Here is a 22,129-nt window from a genome sequence, read left to right as displayed (position 1 = left end):
TGCAAGGTCAGTACTAGTGAAAGGGCTCAAGCTTGACTCAGGCTTGCATCCTTCCGAGGTGGCTAAAATGAGTACCCAGATTGTTGGGGGCAATTAGCTTACAGTTGCAAACCGCTTAGACACTGTTAGTTCAGTATGAAGCGGTATATAAATGAAGCTGTTTGTACACAAGTCCTAAGAAAAATGGATTAAAAGAAATGGGCATATTCTGCCTGGAGGAAAGTATACAATGGCAAAGGACACACGAGAGCATTTTTTCAAATACCTGATCGGCTATCATACGGGAAATGGTGCAACTTATTCACTCTTGCCCCAGAGAAATGTAAGGGGCAGTTCTTAACCTCTTTACTATGGCTCGTTACAAATGGGCCATATAGTACGCACAGAGCGCGTACTAGGGTTAGGAAGGGGCGGTGCTTCCACACGGCCACCGCCATCAATACGTCATGACCGCACTGCCTCCAAACGAGGCGGCGCGGTTGTGACGTATTGGGGCCGCGCCACGGCGCCTATGGCACCCTTTGCGCAACCCCAGAAGGATCTCCTTTTCAAAGCTCCTTCCTGCTTTGCATTGCTGGGCGCAGCCTTCAGACGGCTGTGCCCAGCAACACAAGGGAGAAAGGGGCCAAGCGGCCCCTTTCTCCTCCCCCCCCCCCCCGCCGCCACAGGGTGTCCTTGGGGCTTGAAGCCCCAAGGACACCCCTTTCCAGGCTGTGGGGAAGCGGCCTTTTTCCGCTTCCCCGCAGCCTGCAAAGCGGCGGATCGGGGCCTCAGCGGCTGCAGTTGTAGCAGCTGAGGCCCCGATACACCGGGGAAAGCAGCGCCTACAGGCTGCCTCAAAGGGGCGGTCTGTAACGCGCCTTAATGAGCTGTTTGACAAAGGAATAGCCTGCTTCAGAGGGTGCTGGTGGTCTTTAAACAGACGCTGTATCTCTCAGGAGTGCTTTAGCTGTGTATTCCTGAATGGCAGGGTGTTATATTAGATGATCCTTGTGGTGCTTTCCAAATGTAAGATTCTATTATTCTATTGAATAGAAAGTCCTGATTCTTTTTTGAAGCTATTTTCATGCAATTCAAAAGTTTCTATACTTACAGCACATTCCTATCCATCACTGTTCAGAACTCACTCCTACTGAGTTCAAGGGCTCTGTCTCTCAGTAGGTATGGGGTTGCAGCTTAAGGCAAATAACATTGCAGGTAGTAGTAGAGAACAACAGTTTTTGGAAATTAGTTTGTTTTTTTAAAAATGCACTCCTTCCTATAGAGGACTGTCCTACATAGATACTTTGATTGTAGTCTTCCTGTCATGGGAAATATCTTCTCCCGGCTGCCTTTTAATCTTTTCTTCCACTGGCAGAGAAAACAGCAATCTTGACTTATCAGAATTTTTATTTCAACAGCTTCAAAGTGCTGGTTGTTCAGATTAAATCAAAACAATCAGCACATTCATATTCACATTCAGCACATTCATACATTCTGCTTGAAGAAGTTTTCTTTGCTTAGTCTAGAAAAATGTACAAAGGAAAATGTCTTCTTGTCTATCTTGGGGTGGTTTATTTGTTTGTTTTTTTGGTCTATTTATTCAAAAGTAAAAAATGTGGTTTAGCTTTCAAAAATAATGTCCTGCATGTAGAAGTACTGTTTCTAATAAAATAGACACCAGCCCATGAATGTTTGCCCCATAATGAATAAGATGCTATAAGACTTGATTGTTTTTACAATAACAGTGGAGTTACAACATCCTTCCCAGGTCAGCTCAACTTTCACATACACTGGGTCCTTGGTATCTGCTGGGGTTTGGTTGCAGTACTCTTCAAAATCTGTGGCTTCTCAAATCTCATTAAATATAATGGAAAGTAAAATGATGTCCCTTATTTAAGCTTTGCTATTTAGAATTTGTATATATTTTTTACACATTTTCAAGCCATGGATACTTGAATCCATGGATAATGAACCCGTGGATAAGGAGGGCTGACTGTATTCCCCATGGGCCAAAAACCATGATCAGAAGACTTTCTAAAAATGAAGCTTTCCAGAGTGGAGATTGGCTTGTAAATTGAACATGTCTTGATGCATTCTTAAGATCAGTCCATCAGGAAACCTGGAGTCATAGCTATTGGAACAAACCTCTAACTACAGTTTTTTTGGCAATCACACAGATAAAACTACAAAGGAACATCTATGAATAAAACATTCTTCAACTTAAAAAAAATAAAAGTGCTTTATTACAAGCAAACTGACAAATAGGACAGAAAACAATCTAGGCTCAGTTACCTCTTCTCAACACAGTGACATACTGGTATTACAATTTGACCTTTGTAGTGGCAGTCACAAAGTGGGATCCATCATCACACAACACAGCTTGGGGGTATCCCTAGAGGCTTTTCAGAACCTATCCAAAGGGTTAATGTGAATTTGTGTGGGTGGAATGAAAGAGCCATATTGTCAGGAGACTTAGATGTCTGGTTATCTAAAAGTTTTGGTCAAACGGAAGGTCAACTGCACAAAACGTCACATTGTGGGAGCCTTAACAAAAAGAGTTGATACATGTAGATGAGAATGACTTTCATGAGATGCCACATGGCAATAGGATGCAAATGACTGCCCAACGTCATCACGAACATTAGGCATGATGGAACAGTGCAAAAGGAGGTCCTTTTAAAAAAGCTGAAACAGCATAGCAGTAAAATCTTTGGCCTGTGAACTGAGAAACTCAACATGACCTTGGGCAAACCATCATTCTCTCAGATTCCCATCCATAAGGCTGAGTCAAATGTTCTCCAATTAATATTTCAGCCTTTTCAGCACAGGGCTGAAACAGGGCTGTTTCATGTTATTCACAGTCTCAGTCATACAACTTATCTGAAAAATAAAGTTTCTCTTGTGCAATGTAATATCAGTGAGGCCTGAAGACAGAGGCCTGTTCCAACAGTCAATCCCAACTACAGCAGATCCACTGAATCAACTGCTGAGACCCTAACTAGGAAACATCATAGAATCAGTGTGTTTACTCTAGCTGAAATAATAGGATTCATGTCAATCAATCTGGCTACACGATGGCAGTCAAACACAGAGGGCAAATTGAGCACACTGCACTGATTTAATTTGCTCTCAGTTATACTGTCATATAGTCAAACCTGATGGCTGTATGATCATGTCACTGTTACTAGGAAGAAGAGAGGCTATTTACTGAACAATAAATGTTGCTGAATCTGCATGGTTTGGAAAGGCGAAAAGGCTCCTGACAGAAAAATGTTTCTTCTACCCAAACACTAGGAAGTATAAGGGAGCAGAGAAACATGCTTTTCTTGAATGTGTATCAGGGGAAATAATGTCGTCTCTGTACAGCACCACCCACCTACCAAAATATCAGCAAAAAAGCTCAACGTTTCCTGGCGAGGGTCATTTGGCACAGAATGAGACTGTGCCTCAGCATCTCTGTTTAGCCATGCGTCATTTGTAATATGAGGATAACAGCACTGGACCACCTCATTGTATTATGATTATTTAAATAACGCATGTGAAGAAATGTTGCTATTTTGAAAATTCGTGATATAAATACTAATTAATTAATCACAATATCATCACCAACATCTCACAAACTGCAGACTGCCCTCCTGATCCATGGCTTCTGCATCCACAGATTCAACCAACCACAACATGAAAATATTTTTTAAAAAATCCAAAAATCAAACTTTTGAGTTGTTCACCATTTTATATAAGGGACATCATTTTTAACAAGGTAAAGGTTTTCCCTTGACAGGATTGTCTAGTTGTGGCTGTCTGTAGTGGGCAGTCCTTATCTTCATTACTAAGCTGAAAAGCCAGGATTGCCAAAGACAACTCTGTGATCATGTGGCCAGCAGAACTGCACAGAACACTGTTACCTTCCCGCCAAAGTGGTACCTATTTATGTACTTGCGCTTTTACATGCTTCAGACTGCTAGGTTGATAAAAGCTGGGACTAGTGATGGGAGCTCACCTTGTTACACAGTGCTTGGGTCTCAAACTGCCAACCTGCTAACCTTGAGAGTCAGTATCTTAATAACTGAGCATTATATATATTGGGACGTGAGTATTACTGGTTTTTTGTATCAATGGGGATGGGGTTCCTAAAATCAAACCCTTGCAGATACCGATACCCCACTGTATACTATATAAGAACTGACAAATTCATCTACTGAAGTGTATGTGGAGGGGAAATGTCTGCAAAGTCTAACTTCAAAAGCCCCAATAAGTTTTTGATGTTGAAAATTTGGTGTGCTGAAGAATTATATTTAGCATTGTCTTGGTGACTGCTACCATCATCTACAGAAGTTCAAAGGAAATAAATAATAGCAGAGTTCTCAAAATGATCATATAACATTTGGAACTGCATTACTTCCACCCTGAAAACAAATTGCTATTAGAAAAAAATAATATGCCAGAGATTGGGAAGCAGTCAGTGGCAAAGGTCCAGGAAAGAGATACTCACAGTGTGAATAAAATAAACATACTCCTTTCTCCCAACCCCCACCCACTTCTAATCTATTTCTGAACAGACATGGATATTTTAAAATCAAGGGTAGTGAAATATTTCATTAATTCTCTTGATTAAGTTTAGGATGCATGATCAGATACCAAATGACTGCCTCAGGTTAGAAGAAAATATCAATTTTGAATTATGTAGCAGCCTCCTCCTCCAGTGCTGAGAGAAGGATGCAGAGTAGCTTGTCATTATTTCCTTGGCAGAATTTTCAGTTGCATCTTACTTAAAGCTTTTGGGAACTACAATTTCCAGAATCCCTAGCCAACTTTCCTAAGTTTTGATCTTACCAAAGGGAGCAGCAGGGAGTATGCTTTGGCACCACTGCTGCCTCCAAAACGCTTTGCCATTCTGCATTTATCTGCCCACCATATCCATATTTGGGTTGTTCCCATCTTCATATTTATTTTAATACAGTGCTTCCCAACCTTTTGTCCTCTAAATGTTTCGGACTTCAGCTCCCATAATTTCTGACCATTGGCCAAGTTGGCTGGGGGTTTTCAGAACTACAATCTGAAGTCCAAAACAAATAGAGGGCCAAAGATTGAGAACAAATGCTGTATTGGATGTTGTGGAATAACAGACACCTGGGCTTAAATCTAATTGTTAGTCCCAACTAGACTAGGGATCTTGAATCAATTGAATTTACACACATGTTGACTGCCCATATTCCCATTGATCTGATAGGTCTATTTCTACTTGGGACAGTAATTGGATTTAGGCCCTGGAATCAAATCCCCCACTTAGCCACAAAGCTTACTAGACCAGTTGGTGTCCATCTGCCTATTGTATCTCACAGGTTCACTGTCATGAAAAAATGATACAATCCCAGACACAGGACCTGGACATCTTTGGAGAGAAGGAGTGCAACATGAAAGTAATAAATACAAATATTAATATACAGTGGTCCCTTCCCTTATGCAGGGGATCTGTTCTGGACCACCCCGTGTAAGGGAAATTCCGCATATGCTCAAGCCCCATTAAAGTCAATGGGACTCGTACTTGTGGCAGCGTAGCGGCACACACGCACCACAGACTGGAAGCTGTGTAAGGCACGTCCGCATATGACACGGGCGCACTGTACCATCATGCTTCTGAACTGCTTTGGGAAGCTGGAGGAGGTTTTCTCCAATTGTACCTTAGCAGCATGGGAGCCATGGCAACTTTTCATAACAGTCCAATATGATGGAGAAATGCTGTGATCCTGCTAGGAAACACTCCAGTTCTCAAATGCAGCAGACAAACCAGAAAAGAATAAAAGTGTTTCATATGTAAAGAAGGAAATACTAAGAAAGATAGACTGCAACTGAGAAATCTCAAAACTACAATGACTGCACAGAAGAGAGAAAAGACTGATCAGTTGGTGTCAAAAAAAATGAAGATAAATTATGTAAAAGAGGAACAGAAAATTGCCCACGTGATTTAGTAAGCAGAAGATAATTGAAAATGTGAGCGGGTGCAAATTCAGCAAAATGACAAGAACACCCATATTGAAAAATGAGCTAATTCTGAAGTAGTATAAAGAAAATTGAGACATTAAGGAAGAACAGGACACTCAAAACTCTTGGGTTGAAAGGTAAAAAAATGAAAGAAATGGGAAGATTATTAAAGAAGAAACAGGGTCAAGTGATAACAGGAAAAACAATAGCTGTCTTTTAGTATAAAGGATGAGGATAAATATCAGAACAAAGAGTCTAAAACATAGAATAGAACAGGAAATTGGAGCAATAACATATTTGAACTAAAATGAGGGAAATGAATATGTAGCTGTAGCAATTCCCGAAGAAGAGAGAAAGAAGATTAAGAGAAAGATGAACATATGGACAAATACATAATAAAAAAAACTTCCAGTTTGTACCTTTGAGATAACTGAAAGAAAAAAAAGCTGGTTCTTTCTTTCAAGGGTCATTCAGACTTTTTTTTTAGTGCAACGACGTGAATCATCTTACTCATGCATTCTGGGTTTGCTATTCACACTATGGAACTGCATTTCTGCAAGTTCAGTTGCTCACATGTGCAAGCATTCAATAAAAATGGAGTTAATGGTGCAAATGCATTAGAAACACATTCAAGGCATGTAGCATTTTATCCCAGGCTCATTTTGGTCTATTTACATTGGTTATTCACAGTATCAACGATGCGGATCTTTAAAAAAAAAACCTCAGGGGGAACTCGATATTAAGTTTCCTGGATTAAGTGGGGGGTTTTGGCAGCACCTCTCCTCCCAACTTAATCAGGTGCATTCAGGATCCATGTGAACAATGGAGATTCAACCCAGATTCATCCTGGGTTAATTTCACAGTATGAATAAACCCCAGGTTAGCCTCAAAGGTGCTACATAATCCCTTTGCATACTGATTTTCCAAACTAACATGGCTATGTCTTGGGGGGAAAGTACCAGGGCAATTATTACAAGGAGAAATAGGAATGAAAATAGAGGATGAGCAGGAAAGAGGAGAACAAATAACTGAAACTTTACCTACCATAAGTGGAGGACTGAGAGGGTTTGGAAAAATAAAAGGGTGGAGAAATGAATTAAAAGCAGGGGGAAACCACTGAAGGAAAGAAATGAGAATGGATATGTCTCGAGAAACATGCTTGCTTAACAGAAGACAGAACATCAAACCGAAATGAGCAAGACAAGATTAGAAAGACCATAGGATTTATGTCATCCACACTCTGATGTGCGAGAATGCCACAATGAAAAGAATTAACCAGGGTTAAGGAGAGGAATGCCAATGAATGTACAGAAGGGAGAGAGCAAATGATTGATTACTATGGACAACATGGAAATAAAAAGAGTGCAGGCAGAATACAGAAAAGGCCTGTTACAGACAGCCAAAATAAAGCTGCTTCGAGTCACAGCGGAGGTATGGTGATTCAATGATGCATGCGTCCTAAGAGTCCAGAAGTCACACCAAAGCCACGCTCCAGCCCTACGGACTGGAGAGTGGCTTTGGTGTGGCTTCTGGACTCTTAGGACGCATGCATCAGTGAACACCATACCTCCACTGTGACTCGAAGCAGCTTTATTTTGGCTGTCTGTAACAGGCCAGAATGAGAGCTCAAGAGAGGAGTAATTGAGAGTTTTAAAATAATCTATATTAATTTACTCATAATCATTGAAACAGGCTGGGGCAACCTGTAAACTTCAGATGTTAGTGGAATAGAACCTCTCTCTCCCAGCTAGCATTGCCTTTGCGTCAATAGGGACATAGTTAATCAACACCTATGTAAACCCTGTTGATTCAATGGGCTTACCATAGTGGGATTTAGACCACCATCCACAGGCCATAGTTTTTCTACCTGTGTAATGAAAGAAAGATTGTAACAGAATCTGTCCTCCAGATCCTTCTTGGCCAATCCTTTCCCTAGCAGGAAAAAAGCATTTTGGAAGCACAAATCCAATCAAGTCGGCACTTTCCAAAGCTGTCCCTATGTGTGTGGGGGGAAGAGTACGTCCCTCATCCATGCATGAGTAAGAGGAAAGAACTGCTTAGAAGCAGAGATCTGGCCAGAGAAGGGAGGAAGAGATGGAGGGAAAAGCAGTGAGAGCAGTGAGTGAGTCAGTAGATTAAGTGTGTGTGTATGAAGAGCATGTATGGCAAAGAAAGAGGGGGCATGTGATGATCTTAAGAGTAACCTCAAAACACACTGCCTTTCCCTTAAGAAACAATGTTGTGGCTAAGGCAGTGTGACCGTATAATAAGCTTCATCTTAACATATGCTTGAGAATTTTCAAAGAAATAGAGAGAAATGGTAGGGAGCTGGCTGTACTCTGAAGAGGAGACTGTGGCCCTACTTACCAGGAGAATGTGGTCAAAAATAGAGATGGGTAGAATATTTGAAAATATTCCGGGCATAAATGAAAATCTGGTTTCAGAAATGTCAGAAACTCTGATATGAGAAACTTCACAGAGCAAGACTTATTCTGTGCTCCTCAAGAAACAATGTGGGATTTTTTAATGTAAATATGACATTTTCTGTGAGAAAACAAGTTTCCTATGTAGAAAACCATGTTAACATTTCTGCGCAAAAACTAACATTTTCTGCACAAAAATTCTCTCTCTCTCTCTCTCTCTCTCTCTCTCTCTCTGTTTGTTTATATATGTGTGTGTGTGTGTGTGTGTTTTCAGCAGAATCAATCATGAACTGAACACTTTTGAGGCTAGGATAGGCTGCTGTGAGGGCAGTTAGGATGGGTTTTAGGTACCCAAGAAAGAGACGAAGAGTCTCCTAAATTAAATTGTTGTAGTATCCTGCGGGAGACATAGTGTTTGGTGACTGATGGAGTCATAGGTAACCAGGAGGGTTATACGATTTATAAGTTTAATAAAGATTCTGTTAGTCTGTAAGGGAAAATATACAAAGCTATAAAGAATCAATAACAAAAACAAGCTACAGAAACTGGTAAACTTTATAACTAATAAAGTATTTATTCACCATATCTATTGTGAATACCATCCACTAAAAGAGATGCTGTATTCAGCCTGACTTGTAAATAAATTTATTACTTTGTTTCAACAGAAACACACTAAAATGCTACCAACATTGAGAAAAGTCTTTTAGGTTTGGGACACATTAGATAGTGGGTGTGTCAAAGTGGGTGTCAAAGAATAGTTGGTGCCAAGCTTGGGGATGCGGAAGAGGGACTTGAAACCCAGATTTCTGGCATCTAAAGAGAGTTATAGTACAGAAGACACTTAAGAGAGTCCTGAATTTGAGTCTCGCAATGAAGAATTTATAGGATAGTGGCCATCATCTTTATATAAATGGGTGGCAGCGGAGGCACACCTTAAAAAGGAGTGAAAGGTTTTGAAAGATTTGGGCAGTGCCAGGTTGTCACCTTCACAGCTGCTTAAAGTCTAATACATTTATTATAACATGAGCTTTCCAAATGGGCTACAGTCCATCACAGCAATTCTTAGCTAAGAAATGGGTACAGTATGTGTGGCCAAATACTTTTAATTCAGTTTTGATTTGCAAAGTCAACAATAATTAGTTGTAAAAATCTAGGTTGGTGTCAAAATTTTCCCATTAACAACCACCTGATCAAGCCAGAATCTGAAACATGTAACAACATAAGCATTAATTAATGATCCAGAGGGCCCAGCCAAAAAAATATTTTATCTATCTATCTATCTACCACTTTTTCCCTTGAATGGAATCCAAAGCAGCTCATCTGGCACATCATCAAGAGTATCAAATACTAGTTATTTTCAGAGTATGAAATCATGAATGCTTCATTTTTAGAAAATCGTATTTGATCTGTTCAGCTTCTTGCTTAGAGCTACTTTATATATGAAGTAGAAACGCTGTTCAAATTATATGCCTATGTGCAACAATTATTTGTGCAGTATGGGAAGAGGCCCTTAGAATAAAATAAACATGCGAAAGATGGATGAAACAATTTGACAAATTCATTGGGAGTTCAGGGAGCTGAAGGGTATTTCCTGCCCCCATGAAGAACATCATAGAAAGGAGACCTCCCTGTGTGCTTGCGAGTGGTATGTCAAGGGAAAACAGCACATATGTTTGGGTTTCTTAAAAATACTATAATTAACCATATCTTGCTTGTACATCACTTTGACAATCATTCTCTAGGCAAAAACTGTTGGGTCCTACACATTCTGTTGCTAAACCCAAAGAATCAAGCTTTCTCTTTATTTGCTACAATGTTAATCATTTCTCTTTTCATGTTTTATTTCTCCCCTACCCTTAGCTGGCAGAAAATCCTAAAACATCTTAGCTTGCAACCCAGTCTCTTTAATTGAAACTTCATTTTTAAGAAAATGAAGGCAGTTATAGTTTAAACAATCTGGGTCACACCTGAGCAGACAGAGTAAGATTGCACTGCAAAGTTAATACATATGCTAAATAGTAGGACTGGATGAGGTAACTTTGTATTTTCATGGTATTTCATGTTCATAAGGTAGAAAAAGTTCAATTTAAATAAGAATGTAGTGCACATATTTCAATCTCCCCTTCCCAAAGTTCATCTACTCATTACCACACCACAACCCAGAAAAAGATAAAATTTTCTGTGGGTTCCATATTTCTAGATATTTACATCTTTTCTTGGGATAGTCTGTTAAGAGTTAAAACATCTGCCTGACTCTGATGCTCACCACCATCCCTCATTCACTCTCTTTGTCAACCCAGCCTAATAGTTTGCGAAGAGAACAAGGAACAATCTTACATATAGTGCCTTGAACCATTTGGGCAGAAAGCTAAAATGAATGAAGTGAGCAAAACAATAAATTTTAGATAAGCATATTGACTTGCAACAATTTTTTAAAAATGTCTTTTGCTGCATTTTCTCTGTTGCAGCATGCTCTTCATGATTTTTGATTGTTTAAATCTTTTAACATTCCCCTTTGATAAAAGGAATCCAGAGCATCTTACAGATCAGTAAATAAATGTGGCCTCAGGCTTACCATATACACAACACAAAAAGGAAAAAGAGATAGAGAAGGAAGAAACAAATGTGAGCACTAATTTTTAAACTACAAAATATGTACAATGGCTAGTTTTGATGCAAATAGTTTGGAGTGAAGAGCCAAATGGACCTCACCTTCCAGCAGAGCCATTCTCTCCCACCATTCTCCAAACCTAATTAAAAGTCTGCAGGTAGGTGACATGTGAGGAAGAGTAAAAGGCAGCTGGTCTATCAAATAAACTGATGGAACAGCAGTTTCCCTTCCCTCCCTGTATAAATGAAATGACTGTTATTAGGCCTTTAAGAACAGAAACTCAACAGGTTGGAGGTATTGCTTCACAGTTACTTTGTTCCTTGACAAGAGTTAGTAAACTGCAGCTTCCAATTCCCTGAACAACTTGCTTGACTCCACAATCAAGCACTAAAAAGTAGGCTGCAGGATCATGAAACTAGGAGCTCTTCTACATTAGGGATATGCACCAGACTCACCCTGGTCCTAGTGTAATCTGTCCAGACAACATACGGCCACATTTGCAGCAAAACCACTTTTTTAAATCATCACTCTGACTTAAGAGAATCCATGGTTTACTCTGGAGTTTCCAGACTTGGCCCAATCCATTTGCCCAGGCAGCATATGCAGTGCCACCTCCCTTACTTTGTGCTGAGTAGCGTAGGGAAGGGGATGGATCCTATTCAAAGTCACTGATGCAGCCTAGCCAGCCAAGCAGCTTCCCATAAGAGCATGGCCATCACTGATGCTTCTGTTGAGATCAGAATGGGGTGTCTGTGAGATCACCAATGGAGGGGTGATCACACAGCAGGCATTCTGTTCTGACCTCAGCAGAAGTGACAGCCAGGGAGCTTCTCAACCAAAGAGGCAGCAGTGGCAGCACCAAGTAGGAAAAGCCAGTAGTGCTGACGTAGCTGACCCATGAGCTCAATGATGTGACATCACACATAATTCGGCTCGGGGCATTTGGTCAGTCCAGGGCCAGGCTGGGGCATAATTGTCCAGACTGGCCCCAGATTAAGCAGCCAATGTAGAAGCACCCTATGTAATGGGAATTTTGGTTGAAGTGTGGTGCTGGGTCTTAAACCACCACCTAGTTCTCCCTTGTGCTGACAAATTTGTGACTGGGCTATGCTGCTTATTGGGAACTCACATAAATCAACATTCTAACATGTACAAAAAATGTTCTGAATGTAGAAAGCTAGAAGTCACAGAGAGGAATTGGAACCCTGTCTTCCCCCAGCTTCTAACTCTTAATTCCTGGAGGCTCTTTGTTTCCCATATGAAAGGAATCTTTAATATATGCCAGTCCTCAACAGAGATTAAATATGATACCTTAGTGCAACAGAATTGGGAGAGAGAGCTTTTAAAGATATCTCCCAAATGGCTACAGTTAAAAAAAAAACAAACTCTGGAAATGGAAGTAACAATCCAAATGCGCATGGCACCTACTAGTTTCCAAGCAGCATGTATGAAAATGGAAATGGAAAACCTTTCTCTTAGTTCAGCACTGCCCAAGTGTTTGCAAGTAAAGCATACATTTTTCATCCAGCAGTTATAATCAGCCCTACTTTCCCCTTCATGAAAACCCTTCTGTCTGTAATAGAAGGTTGGTAGTGAAATTTAAAAAAATCTAGATGGTGGGCACATGGGAAATTAAATCTAGTTTTCATAGCTCAGACTGTGTATAAACTAGGGCAACACAGAGAAAAAGGCATGTAAATAATGTTTTCTCTTCATGATTTTTTATCTTAAAAGATGCTTGCTTAAGAATAATAGCTTTCATATTTTTGTAATCAGATGCTTCACAACAAAAACTCTTTTCATGAAACAGAGGTAAGAATGCACACCTCCAACTGTCTTGAAATGCCAGGGGCACTCCTAATTAATCCTCTGCCATCTCACTTTTTCTGCTGCTTTTAAAATGTCTCAGTTTCTCCCTCCTCCTCCTCACACTTTCCCCCTTTGTCTTCAACTTACTCCAGTTTTTACAAGCTAAACTCAAAGTGCAAAAGAAGTTTGTATTGAAGTAAGACAGGGTAAAAGACAGAAAGGGGTGGAATCTTGCCCTTCCTGGTAGGCTCAGACAGGAGCAAAGTTCTGTAGCCCCCCTTACGTTGTTATGTCCTGATTTCATTTCTGAAATGTTGGACGATATGAGACTATGGGACTTGACAGACGGGCGGCTCAATGCTGCCCATTTCTGCCCCGGATGGAGGCTGCAGCAATCAGACACCGTGGCCTCCAGAAGGACCAAAAAGAACCTGTTTTTCGGTGGGTTCTTTTTGTGTCCTCGAAGGGGCGCCATTGGCATGCTTGCACACCATGATAATGCTCCTTGTGCATAGCGCTGTTTGGGTGCTGCACCCGAGGGACATCATCATGGTGTGCTGTGTATGTATGGGCGCGTGCCAAGAGGGTGCCTGGGTGCATGCTCCGCATTAGTTCAGCTCTAGTTTGCCTGCAAGCTGGCACAAAGTGCTGGTCTGTACAGGCTCTATGTGTCTAACGCATGAAATGCATGGGCCAAAAGAAGCAGCTTCTGGCTGCTTTGGGGGTGGCTTTCTGTGTGTTGACGGTGAAAGTGTGGCATTCAGATGTTGCATGCTCCAAAGTGACTGGAAGCCACTCTGCCACTGTGATCTAGTCCTTTGGACCAGATCAAAAAGGAGCTGATTAAATCCAGGTCCTGATAGCAGTTGGCTTGGGACTGCAGCGTTGGCCTACTTTGGAAGCAGACTGTGTGGTCAATGTAGTCCCAGCACGATTGTGGCCCAATTGCTGTTGGAGCAGTCTCCATAAAAGTTAAAGTGTAGACTTTCATCTCAACACACAGAGGGCCATGAAGATGGGCACTTCAGACCGAAACCTGGCAGAATATTCTAAATGTTCCTTCTATAAACTGTAAATTCCAAGATTTCATAAGATGATGTCATGGAATCATAGTGCTGTAATTGTGTAGTGTGAAAAGGCCTCAGTATGCTCAGGTTTCAGTCAGAAGTGCCATCTTCATGGCCTTCTGTGTGTTAAGGGTGAAAGTCTACATTAGGTCTCCCTTACTATCCACATAGGCTCCACTCACAATTTAAAAGCCCAACTGCAATCATCCAGGATGCCAAAACAGATTTTTTAAAAAGGCTCTCTACTGCAGACATTTAGTCTTTATTCATGACACAACAAGGATGATAAGTGGAAGCATGTTTGCCTTCCCCCTTGCATGTTCCCTATCTCCTAAAGCAGGACACCCAAATAGGGCTAGTGACTTGACCAGTCTAAATCAGGGTCTCCCCACCTCATCTTCTGCCACAGGCATCCAGCCTGCAATTCAGAAGCACATTGCCCAATTAGGCAGACATGCTGAAATAATTTTGAGTTTAACTTTGGCATTCTTGGAGGCTAAAACAGGCCCAAAACATACAGTATTAGTTCCTATTCACTGCTTCTCAGCCTAGGCAGTCCCCTACTTCAGGGATGCAAGATCTTCAGCCCTCTAGATGATGAAGAACTGCCACTTCCATCATATTTCACCATTGGCCCACAACATCTGGAGAACGACAGGTTCCCCAGCCTTGCATAACTATGAGGTATAATGTGACAGTTACAAACTGAGCCATTGGTGGAACCATTGGAGGCAATAGAGAGAAAGCGAGATCTGATACATGTAGCACAATATTTTCATTGATTTGTTTAAGGATATTTTCATGCCGTGTTTCTTTTTTAAAAATCTCAAATCAGTTGAAAATAAAAATGGATACAACAAAGTCAATTGCTAAAAGTGAGAAAACTATATATTAAGTTTTAAAAAATCAGGAATAAGTAGCCCTTTAGATGACAGCAGGACAAAGCACAGGTGAATTTGCTTAATCTCAATGGGGAGACTTTTCTATACAGTGAGTACTACAACACAGAAAGTCCCTTTCCACAGCACGACCAAACCTCACTTGGCTACATCATAGTAATCGGAACCATACTCTGGAGACATGAAGAGCGGGGCGGCCTATACTGGAAAAGACAGTCTCTCAACTAACCCATTCCTAAAAAGGGATGTAATTCTTTGTTAATTTTCTTCTCAAAAGAAGCAATAAGTTATTTTAGCAATTTTTTCTCATTGTGAGAAGAAAATTGCACAGTTTTTGAAAGCTATTTAAAAACTATTTGCAGTTTGATGCCTATTATGCACAAAATTTTTCACATGGTATTTTTCCATGGGAAACAGCATTTTCTGCACAGAAATACTATTTTCTGTGCAGAAAATCTTGTCTTCTGTGCAAAACAATCATATACAAATTTTGCATTGAACGAGTCCTGAACTGTAAAGATTCATATCCACGTTTCTTCTCATCAGGATTTCCCAACACTCAAGAAATAGGCTTTAAACCATTTTTTAATTATTTTTAAAGTATTCTAGCATCCATACTCCTGAACATTATAAGTCAGAAGAAACACATTGAACTCAGCCTGGTATCTAATTCAGAGCCAGTGCATACATTTCAGCACAGCAGATGGTCCTAATAACTAGCATATCTACTGCATTTTGCTCATGTTGTAACTTCAAAACCAATTCCAAGGGTAACCCCTAATAAAGAGTGTTATAGTGATCAGGTCTTGAAGTTACCAATGCTAGGATAAATGCAACCAGGCTATCCATGTCTAAAAACTGTCATAGCTGCCTTACAAGCCAAAGTTAGTAGTACAGTGGTGCCTCGGGTTACGAAATTAATTCGTTCCGCCATTCCGTTCGTAACGCGAAAATTTCGTAACCTGAAAAGGCTTTCCGTTAGCGCTGGAAGCCTATAGCATTTGAATTTCGCGCCGAAATTAATTTCGTAACCCGAAAAATATTTCGTAACCCGGAACAGTTTTTTCCAATCCAACTTTTTCGTATCCCGGAAATTTCGTAACGCGGTCATTTCGTATCCCGAGGCACCAGTGTAGTATGCTCTCTTTGCCACTGAAGTCAATTGAGTTTCTAATGTTATCTCCAGACTTATGAAAACCATCAAGAATGGTAAAATTATCCAGCTCTCAGATCTGAGAGACACCCAAGCACAAGACCTCTGGATTTCCAGATTTCCATCTCAAGTGATTAGCCCCCAGCCAATCCACCACTGCACCTAGGTACTGGTTGAGACCAAATTGCAAAGACAGAGAGCTAAGTGTCATCTTTATATTGGTGACATATAATCCAAAATACCCTAATGATCTCTCTTGTGCTTTTCCTGCCCAGCCAGCCAAGGAGGAAGACATTGAAGGTATTTCAACAGCAAGGGGAGAAGGCTCAGTGTGGCACCCTCAGGCCACTTTTGCACAGTTATAGAAGACTGGCTGGTGCTCTCTCTCTCTCAGTCCCCTGTACCATTACCTGAACAAGAACTTAAGGCTAAAGTTTCTCCACAGTGACACACTCCTTAGGTTCCATGGTAAAGAGGATTTCTTTTCTTCTTTATTGACTATACTTACATCCCATCTTTCCTCCAATAAACTCAAGGTCAAATATATGGCTCTCCTCCACCTTACTTTATCCTCACAAATACCCCATGAAGTAGGTCAGGTTGAGAGAAAGGTCTTCCCTCATTTGCAAAGTAAGGTTTCATAGTGCAGTAGGAACCACAGTCTGGCTCTCTCAAGCTCGCATCCAGTACTGCCCACTGGACCACACTTGCTCTCAGTTGCAACACCAGTAACTGAGTGAATTGCATTCTGCCTTCTGATTTTCTTTTCACTGCAGTAGCATGTCCATCTCTAAGCCCAAACCCATCTGCCTGGTTCAAAGTGCAATAAATGTTGGTTGGAAGTGTTTGGGTTCACACAGGACTGAAACCACACCCAGCCCCAGGAAGCCATTTCATCCTTAATGCCAGATTGTCTGAGTACTGTACACACTAACACAGACCCTTTGCACATGTTGTGGAGTACCACCTTGTATTGCCATATCACATGTCTCCAGAACTTCTAAAACATATTGACCTTCTCATCTGAAAGATGCTAGAGACTAAGCTTGTCAGAAAGTCATGATTTCTTTATAATCCTTCTTTAGATTACAAACAGATGTGAACCAAATAATTCTGTAGATAACTCGTACCCATTTTATTTTCTTCACGGCTATTTTACAGCTCCAAGCCATCCAGATCCATATTCTGGGGTATTAAAATTTAGTAGATTAATCTCTGCTTCACCTATTCACATGTATGAATCATAACAATGTGGCATAAACAGAATAATCACCCTAGGAAGGTCTAGGTGGATGGAATTCTTGGCTCTGCCAACTGACCCACAGAGTCCCATTCCTCTCACCTGCTCCCTTGGTGTGTGGTAAAATATTCCTATTTTTATCTGTGAAATATCTTTGGAGGAGGATATTTTGGCTTAGCTAATGGCTAGAGAGGGAGGGAGACTCACTCACAGGGAAGCAATAGCTGGTTTGTAGTCTGTTATATAATACAGAAATTGAGTCATCATAAGAATTTAAAACTTTGACAAGGCTCAAACTACTGGCCCTTTTTGTACAACCTGAACCAGGCAACTGAACATACATATATATTGCTTTAAGCTGAAGCATCCATAACTAACTTTACTGGAAGATGATTTGAAAAGAGGCAACTTTTCAAAATAAGTCTTGAGAGAAATCTTGCTGGGGGAAAAAGGCCTTATAAGAACAGAATTGCTTCCTGAAACTGTAATAGTGGATGGGAATTGTGCCTCAGATGTTCAGTTTTGCAAACTGAGCTCGTAACCTGCTTGAATCTCTGTTGTCTCAGTTGGCCAGGGAATCCAAGCTCTCCCCAATGTTATCTGGCAACAGGAAGGCTCTCAGAAGGTATTTCTACTACTAGCAAGGGTTTGCCTTGAACACTGCCATGTGACTGGTCAGGGGTGGATGAATAGGTTTTTACAGCTCACTTATGGTTCTGAAGTGACTTGCAATTCACAGTGAAAAGAGAAGTCTCATTGAAAAGAAACACCACCTCCACCTTAATGTACTGATTCCATACTGCACAAAGGAAGGTGAGACTGGTTCTTGTTACACTAGTGTTTATCCCCATTCCCATTTCAAGTCCAGGGTCTGTTTTTACCCTTCCTTATTTAAATGAATGTTGGCCATCTATGACACATATCTACCAGACAAAAGAGGAGGAGAGAATGAATAATGGACAGGTTCACTGCTCTGGGAAACATTTTCTCCCACAACACAAATAATTGTGGGGGAGGAAAGGGGAAAACAATATGGCCTAAACAAAGAACGTGGAATCATCATCGCTATCACTACTACATCCATTCATCTGTCCACTCATCGCATTTATGATGATGCAGTATTGGGTTTGCTTTGTCCAGCCTGGTTGCTAGGGGATATCCCTTCATAGGCATCACACTGTCTAAACAACATATTGTTTCTATTGAAAAAACAATTGCCAATATCACACAATCAAAAGGCACTTATAGCCATGGTCACTTCTGCCTGCCTTTACTTCTATATTCTGCGTATATAACAACCTGAAAGGTACTGCACAATTGCTGCTGTTGAACTGAAGCCTATATAAAAGGCCACCCAGCTATGCAAACCACAAGAAAGTTAATGGTGAAGTGATGCATTTCATCCCCTACATTTCTCTCTCTCTCACACATGCACGTATTATGGAGAGGTGGCCCTTTTTGAGGGCTGCATTCCCATGAGTGCTTGGGGGAGGAACCCCTTGAGAGTAATGGTTCCTCAGTTTCACTTCTCAAGCACACAATAAAACCCAGTGGTGAGGAATCATGAATATCTTATTCTTGCTTTTGAAGTGAAAAGGCTAGAAAACCATCCCTTAAGGCTGTATATTACTGCCATTAAAGTATCTATGCATAAAAGAAACCAGAGGAATGTCTGAAAGGAAAGCCTGCTCAGGTCCCTTTAAATGGAAGAAATGCCCACAGCTTACATGCTGCAGTACACATTGACTGCAGCCATCTATACACAGAAACGTCTAATGATTTCAGTGTACCATAAGGATTCTTAGTGCATTTTCTTCCCCATTATGCTCAACAATGCTTTTTCAGGGTAGGGTAGGGTGGGGTGGGGGCGGGAAGGAAAATAGCCAAGGAAATGAGAAGTTGCCACCCGAGCCAAAGACACATATATGTATTGAGGGAATCTACAACATGTCCTTTAAGGAAACACATGCATCAGTGCTCAAAGCCTATTAGATTATGCATCCCTTAGGGAATATCACAAAGGCATACAGAAATGCAATGTAACCTCATTCCTGAATTCAGAGCTTCGTCTTCTAAAAAGAAAGGAAAAAACCACGGGCATTGATGATCAAGAAACCATCCCTGGGCCTTTTCTGGTACTTAAGGTGTCCTCTTAAAGGGCAAGCTCTCAAATAAAGCATTTTTATTTAGGATTATCCTCCCTAATTCTTGGAGTTTACACTGGGAGCAGCAGGAACCAATTAATTTCAGTCAAATTTCAGCCAGACCCAGTTCAGTGGACCAAAATGGCCAGAACTCAGTTTGCTCCAAGTACCACTGCGCCCATAGCAGGCAGGGGTGGAGGAGGACTCTGGGATCTTTAGCCCATCTTTTCACCTAACAAAGGAAAATAATAACAACAGTTGATTAAGAGATTGTTTCCCAATAAAACCGGCCTACCGAGTTAAGAGACAGATGGTGCAACACTTCATTCAATTATTTCTTTTTAAATGGGTGGGTTATTTCAAAGGCAAACATGTGACAGAGTCCCAGCACAATGAAAATAGCTATTTTGGCACATATTCACGCCAAATGACAAACAATCAACTTTTCTATTTTCTAGTGAGATCTAGGCAGGTGCTGTCTGTTTAACCTGTAAAATTACCATTTCTATACTGGTTTGCACTGCACTTAACAACAAGGTTATATCCCAAGGCAATGCGATTATCTCCCTGGGAAAAAGAATACATGCTACCAGGGCTTGTCACTGCATCAAGTGTAGAATCTGACTTTAAAGACCTATTTGCCTTTCAAAGTCCCCCTCCCCCCAAGCTGTGGTTCAGTGACATTTCACAGTCTTAACAATTATCTACAGTCACCAAGTTACACGCATACAAGATACATGACATCTCACACTGCAGAGGGAGCAAAGTAAAACAAAGGAATCCATGTAACAGATTTGCAAGTACAAATACAGGTACCTTTTTCTTCCGATCCTTGGATCTTTTCCTGTGTTTCCTCTTTTTCTCATTTTCTTCTTCAGGGTTAAGTTCTAAATCTCTGTTTTTCTTGAGCTGCGATGCTGCATGGGCCATGCTGCATTAAGGACACCCCTTTCAAAAAAAAAAAATTCTTCCTGGTATATAGAAGGTGATATCCTCAGACACCTTTAAGCAGCCCTTCTAAGCAATGCCTGGAAGAAACCCTTTGGTCAGAGCCAGGAAGGCAGTCAGGATTCAAGGGTGTCGATGAAACTGGCAGATACTACAGGATTTCATGCTAGCAGATCCCTTCCTGTACCTTCCCATACCTGAGCCTTGAAAAAGAGCGCAGCCATCCCAATGCATTTAACATAATGAGAAAGGCAGCTGGGACAGAGAAAGCGGTATTATGGCTGTATCCCCTGCCACCAGCTGGAAGTGTCTAAGTGATTCCACTGAAGGGGGTATGCTGGAGACGATGGTTTCCTCTTAGAAACACTCCGGAGCAACAACTGCTGCAGCATCGGTGATTTTCTTCAATAATCCTCCAGTCTATTGCTGAAATCCAGCCCCCAAAAGCAATGGTTATGATTTATACTCCTTTGCTTGGTTTTGCCTGGTAAGCCACTTAACCCACAATGAAATGGAGTAGCTCCTAGTTTAAATTAACTGCTGATGGTGACAATAAATAAATAAATAAAATAATTTCTCTCTTTCTCTCTCTCTCTCCCTCATTTTACCATGGAGACCCTGACTGCATTATGCAGAAAACAATGCATGCATTGCTATATCTTAACAGTGTGCCCTTTATGCTGAATGTTCAATCTTGCTGCAAGGATTACAGAAAGCACTGTTGTCTTTAGGTTGTTTTTTTTTTAAAAAAAAAAACACATGCTTACTACAACATAGCTCTGGTGAGGAGATGGGAGAAGATGTAATCATGCTAGTATGTTGAACAGGCATCTAATTCATTGCACATTTCTTCACAGTTTTCTCTTACGTGATCGAACTAAAAGAGGGACCCCACACAACAGCCAGAATTATTGGTGTGATAAACCAAACCCCCTTTTCGTGCTCCCAGAAAGGTAGATTTAGCCTTTTATGTCAGAGCTTGCTTCAATCACCTTGCTATTTTTGCCACCTGGGTCCTCAGTGACTGCAGCTTCTGAATATTCATTATGGGAGGTAGAATAGCATCAGTATAAAAGGCCTGCAGGGGCATTTTCCACTAGCATGGGCTCCAAGCAAATTAAGACTTTTGCACATGCCTTCTCTTCCTTCTTCCTCCCTGTATAAGGATATCATATGGCATCTAGTTATATATAGACTGCAGATGTTATAGATATGTATGAGTATGTGTAAGCACAGCACACGTTTACAAACACAGATGCTGGTATGTTTGCTCCACGTAACAGTGCTGGGGAGAACTCAGGCAAAGGAGGAAACAGCTTGTAAAAAGGAAACAGCAGTCTTCTAACAGAGACTGCAAATGCATCTCCTAATACAGGATCATTCTAAATGCACTGCACCATCCAAGAATCCGTGACAAAAAGGGCCCACAAATTTCCCTTGGGGCTATTAGAGGCATTCTCCATGTATGCTGCTTCACCCCCACCCTCTCACAGGCAAAAGCCAGGCACAAGCTCTTCTTTGACCCTTTGCTACATTTTCTCTCTCTCTTCCCCTCTACATGCACATCTTGACTGGCAGAGGGAGGGGAGTGCTGACCCACTTCTTATCCTTTTCCATCCAGCGCAATGCAGGCAAGCTGTGTGATTTTTCTCTGCCTGGTTGATTGATGGTGTTGAAGGCCAGTAGTGAGAATCCTTAGTTTTTCATAGGCTTCTTCTTCTCTGGGATCCTCCCAATTACCTTTGCAAAACCTTGAAAGTACACTGCAGGCTGGCATGGCCTTGTTCTCCCCCACTTTTCCTTTAGTCTCCTTAGGCTCAGGACACAAATCAGCATCTCCAAGTCAGCCATGCATTTAATCTTATTTCCTC

The 22,129-nt window shown here is 41.1% G+C and overlaps 1 protein-coding gene across 5 annotated transcripts in view; it reads right to left on the bottom strand.

Annotated features, from left to right (window-relative positions):
- LOC149318843 (ankyrin-3-like) overlaps positions 1 to 20,537 on the bottom strand; it is a 287,610-nt gene extending 267,073 nt beyond the window's left edge. For 2 of the 5 annotated variants that reach the window (XM_089510546.1, XM_089510547.1), the window contains exon 1: positions 20,127 to 20,537. In XM_089510546.1, coding sequence (XP_089366672.1) covers positions 20,127 to 20,240 — 114 coding nt within the window. In that variant the 5' untranslated portion in view covers positions 20,241 to 20,537. The remainder of the gene's footprint in view (positions 1 to 20,126) is intronic. The other 3 variants (XM_089510548.1, XM_089510550.1, XM_089510551.1) reach the window with 2 other exon arrangements.
- Between the last annotated feature and the right edge of the window lie 1,592 nt (positions 20,538 to 22,129).

This window comes from Sceloporus occidentalis, unplaced genomic scaffold (genome assembly GCF_023333645.1).
Source record: "Sceloporus occidentalis isolate IW3139 unplaced genomic scaffold, rSceOcc1.0.p SCAF_2, whole genome shotgun sequence".
NCBI lineage: Eukaryota > Metazoa > Chordata > Lepidosauria > Squamata > Phrynosomatidae > Sceloporus > Sceloporus occidentalis.
The sequence above is the reverse complement of the archived record's forward strand: the minus strand, read 5'-3'. Positions and strand labels throughout refer to the sequence as shown.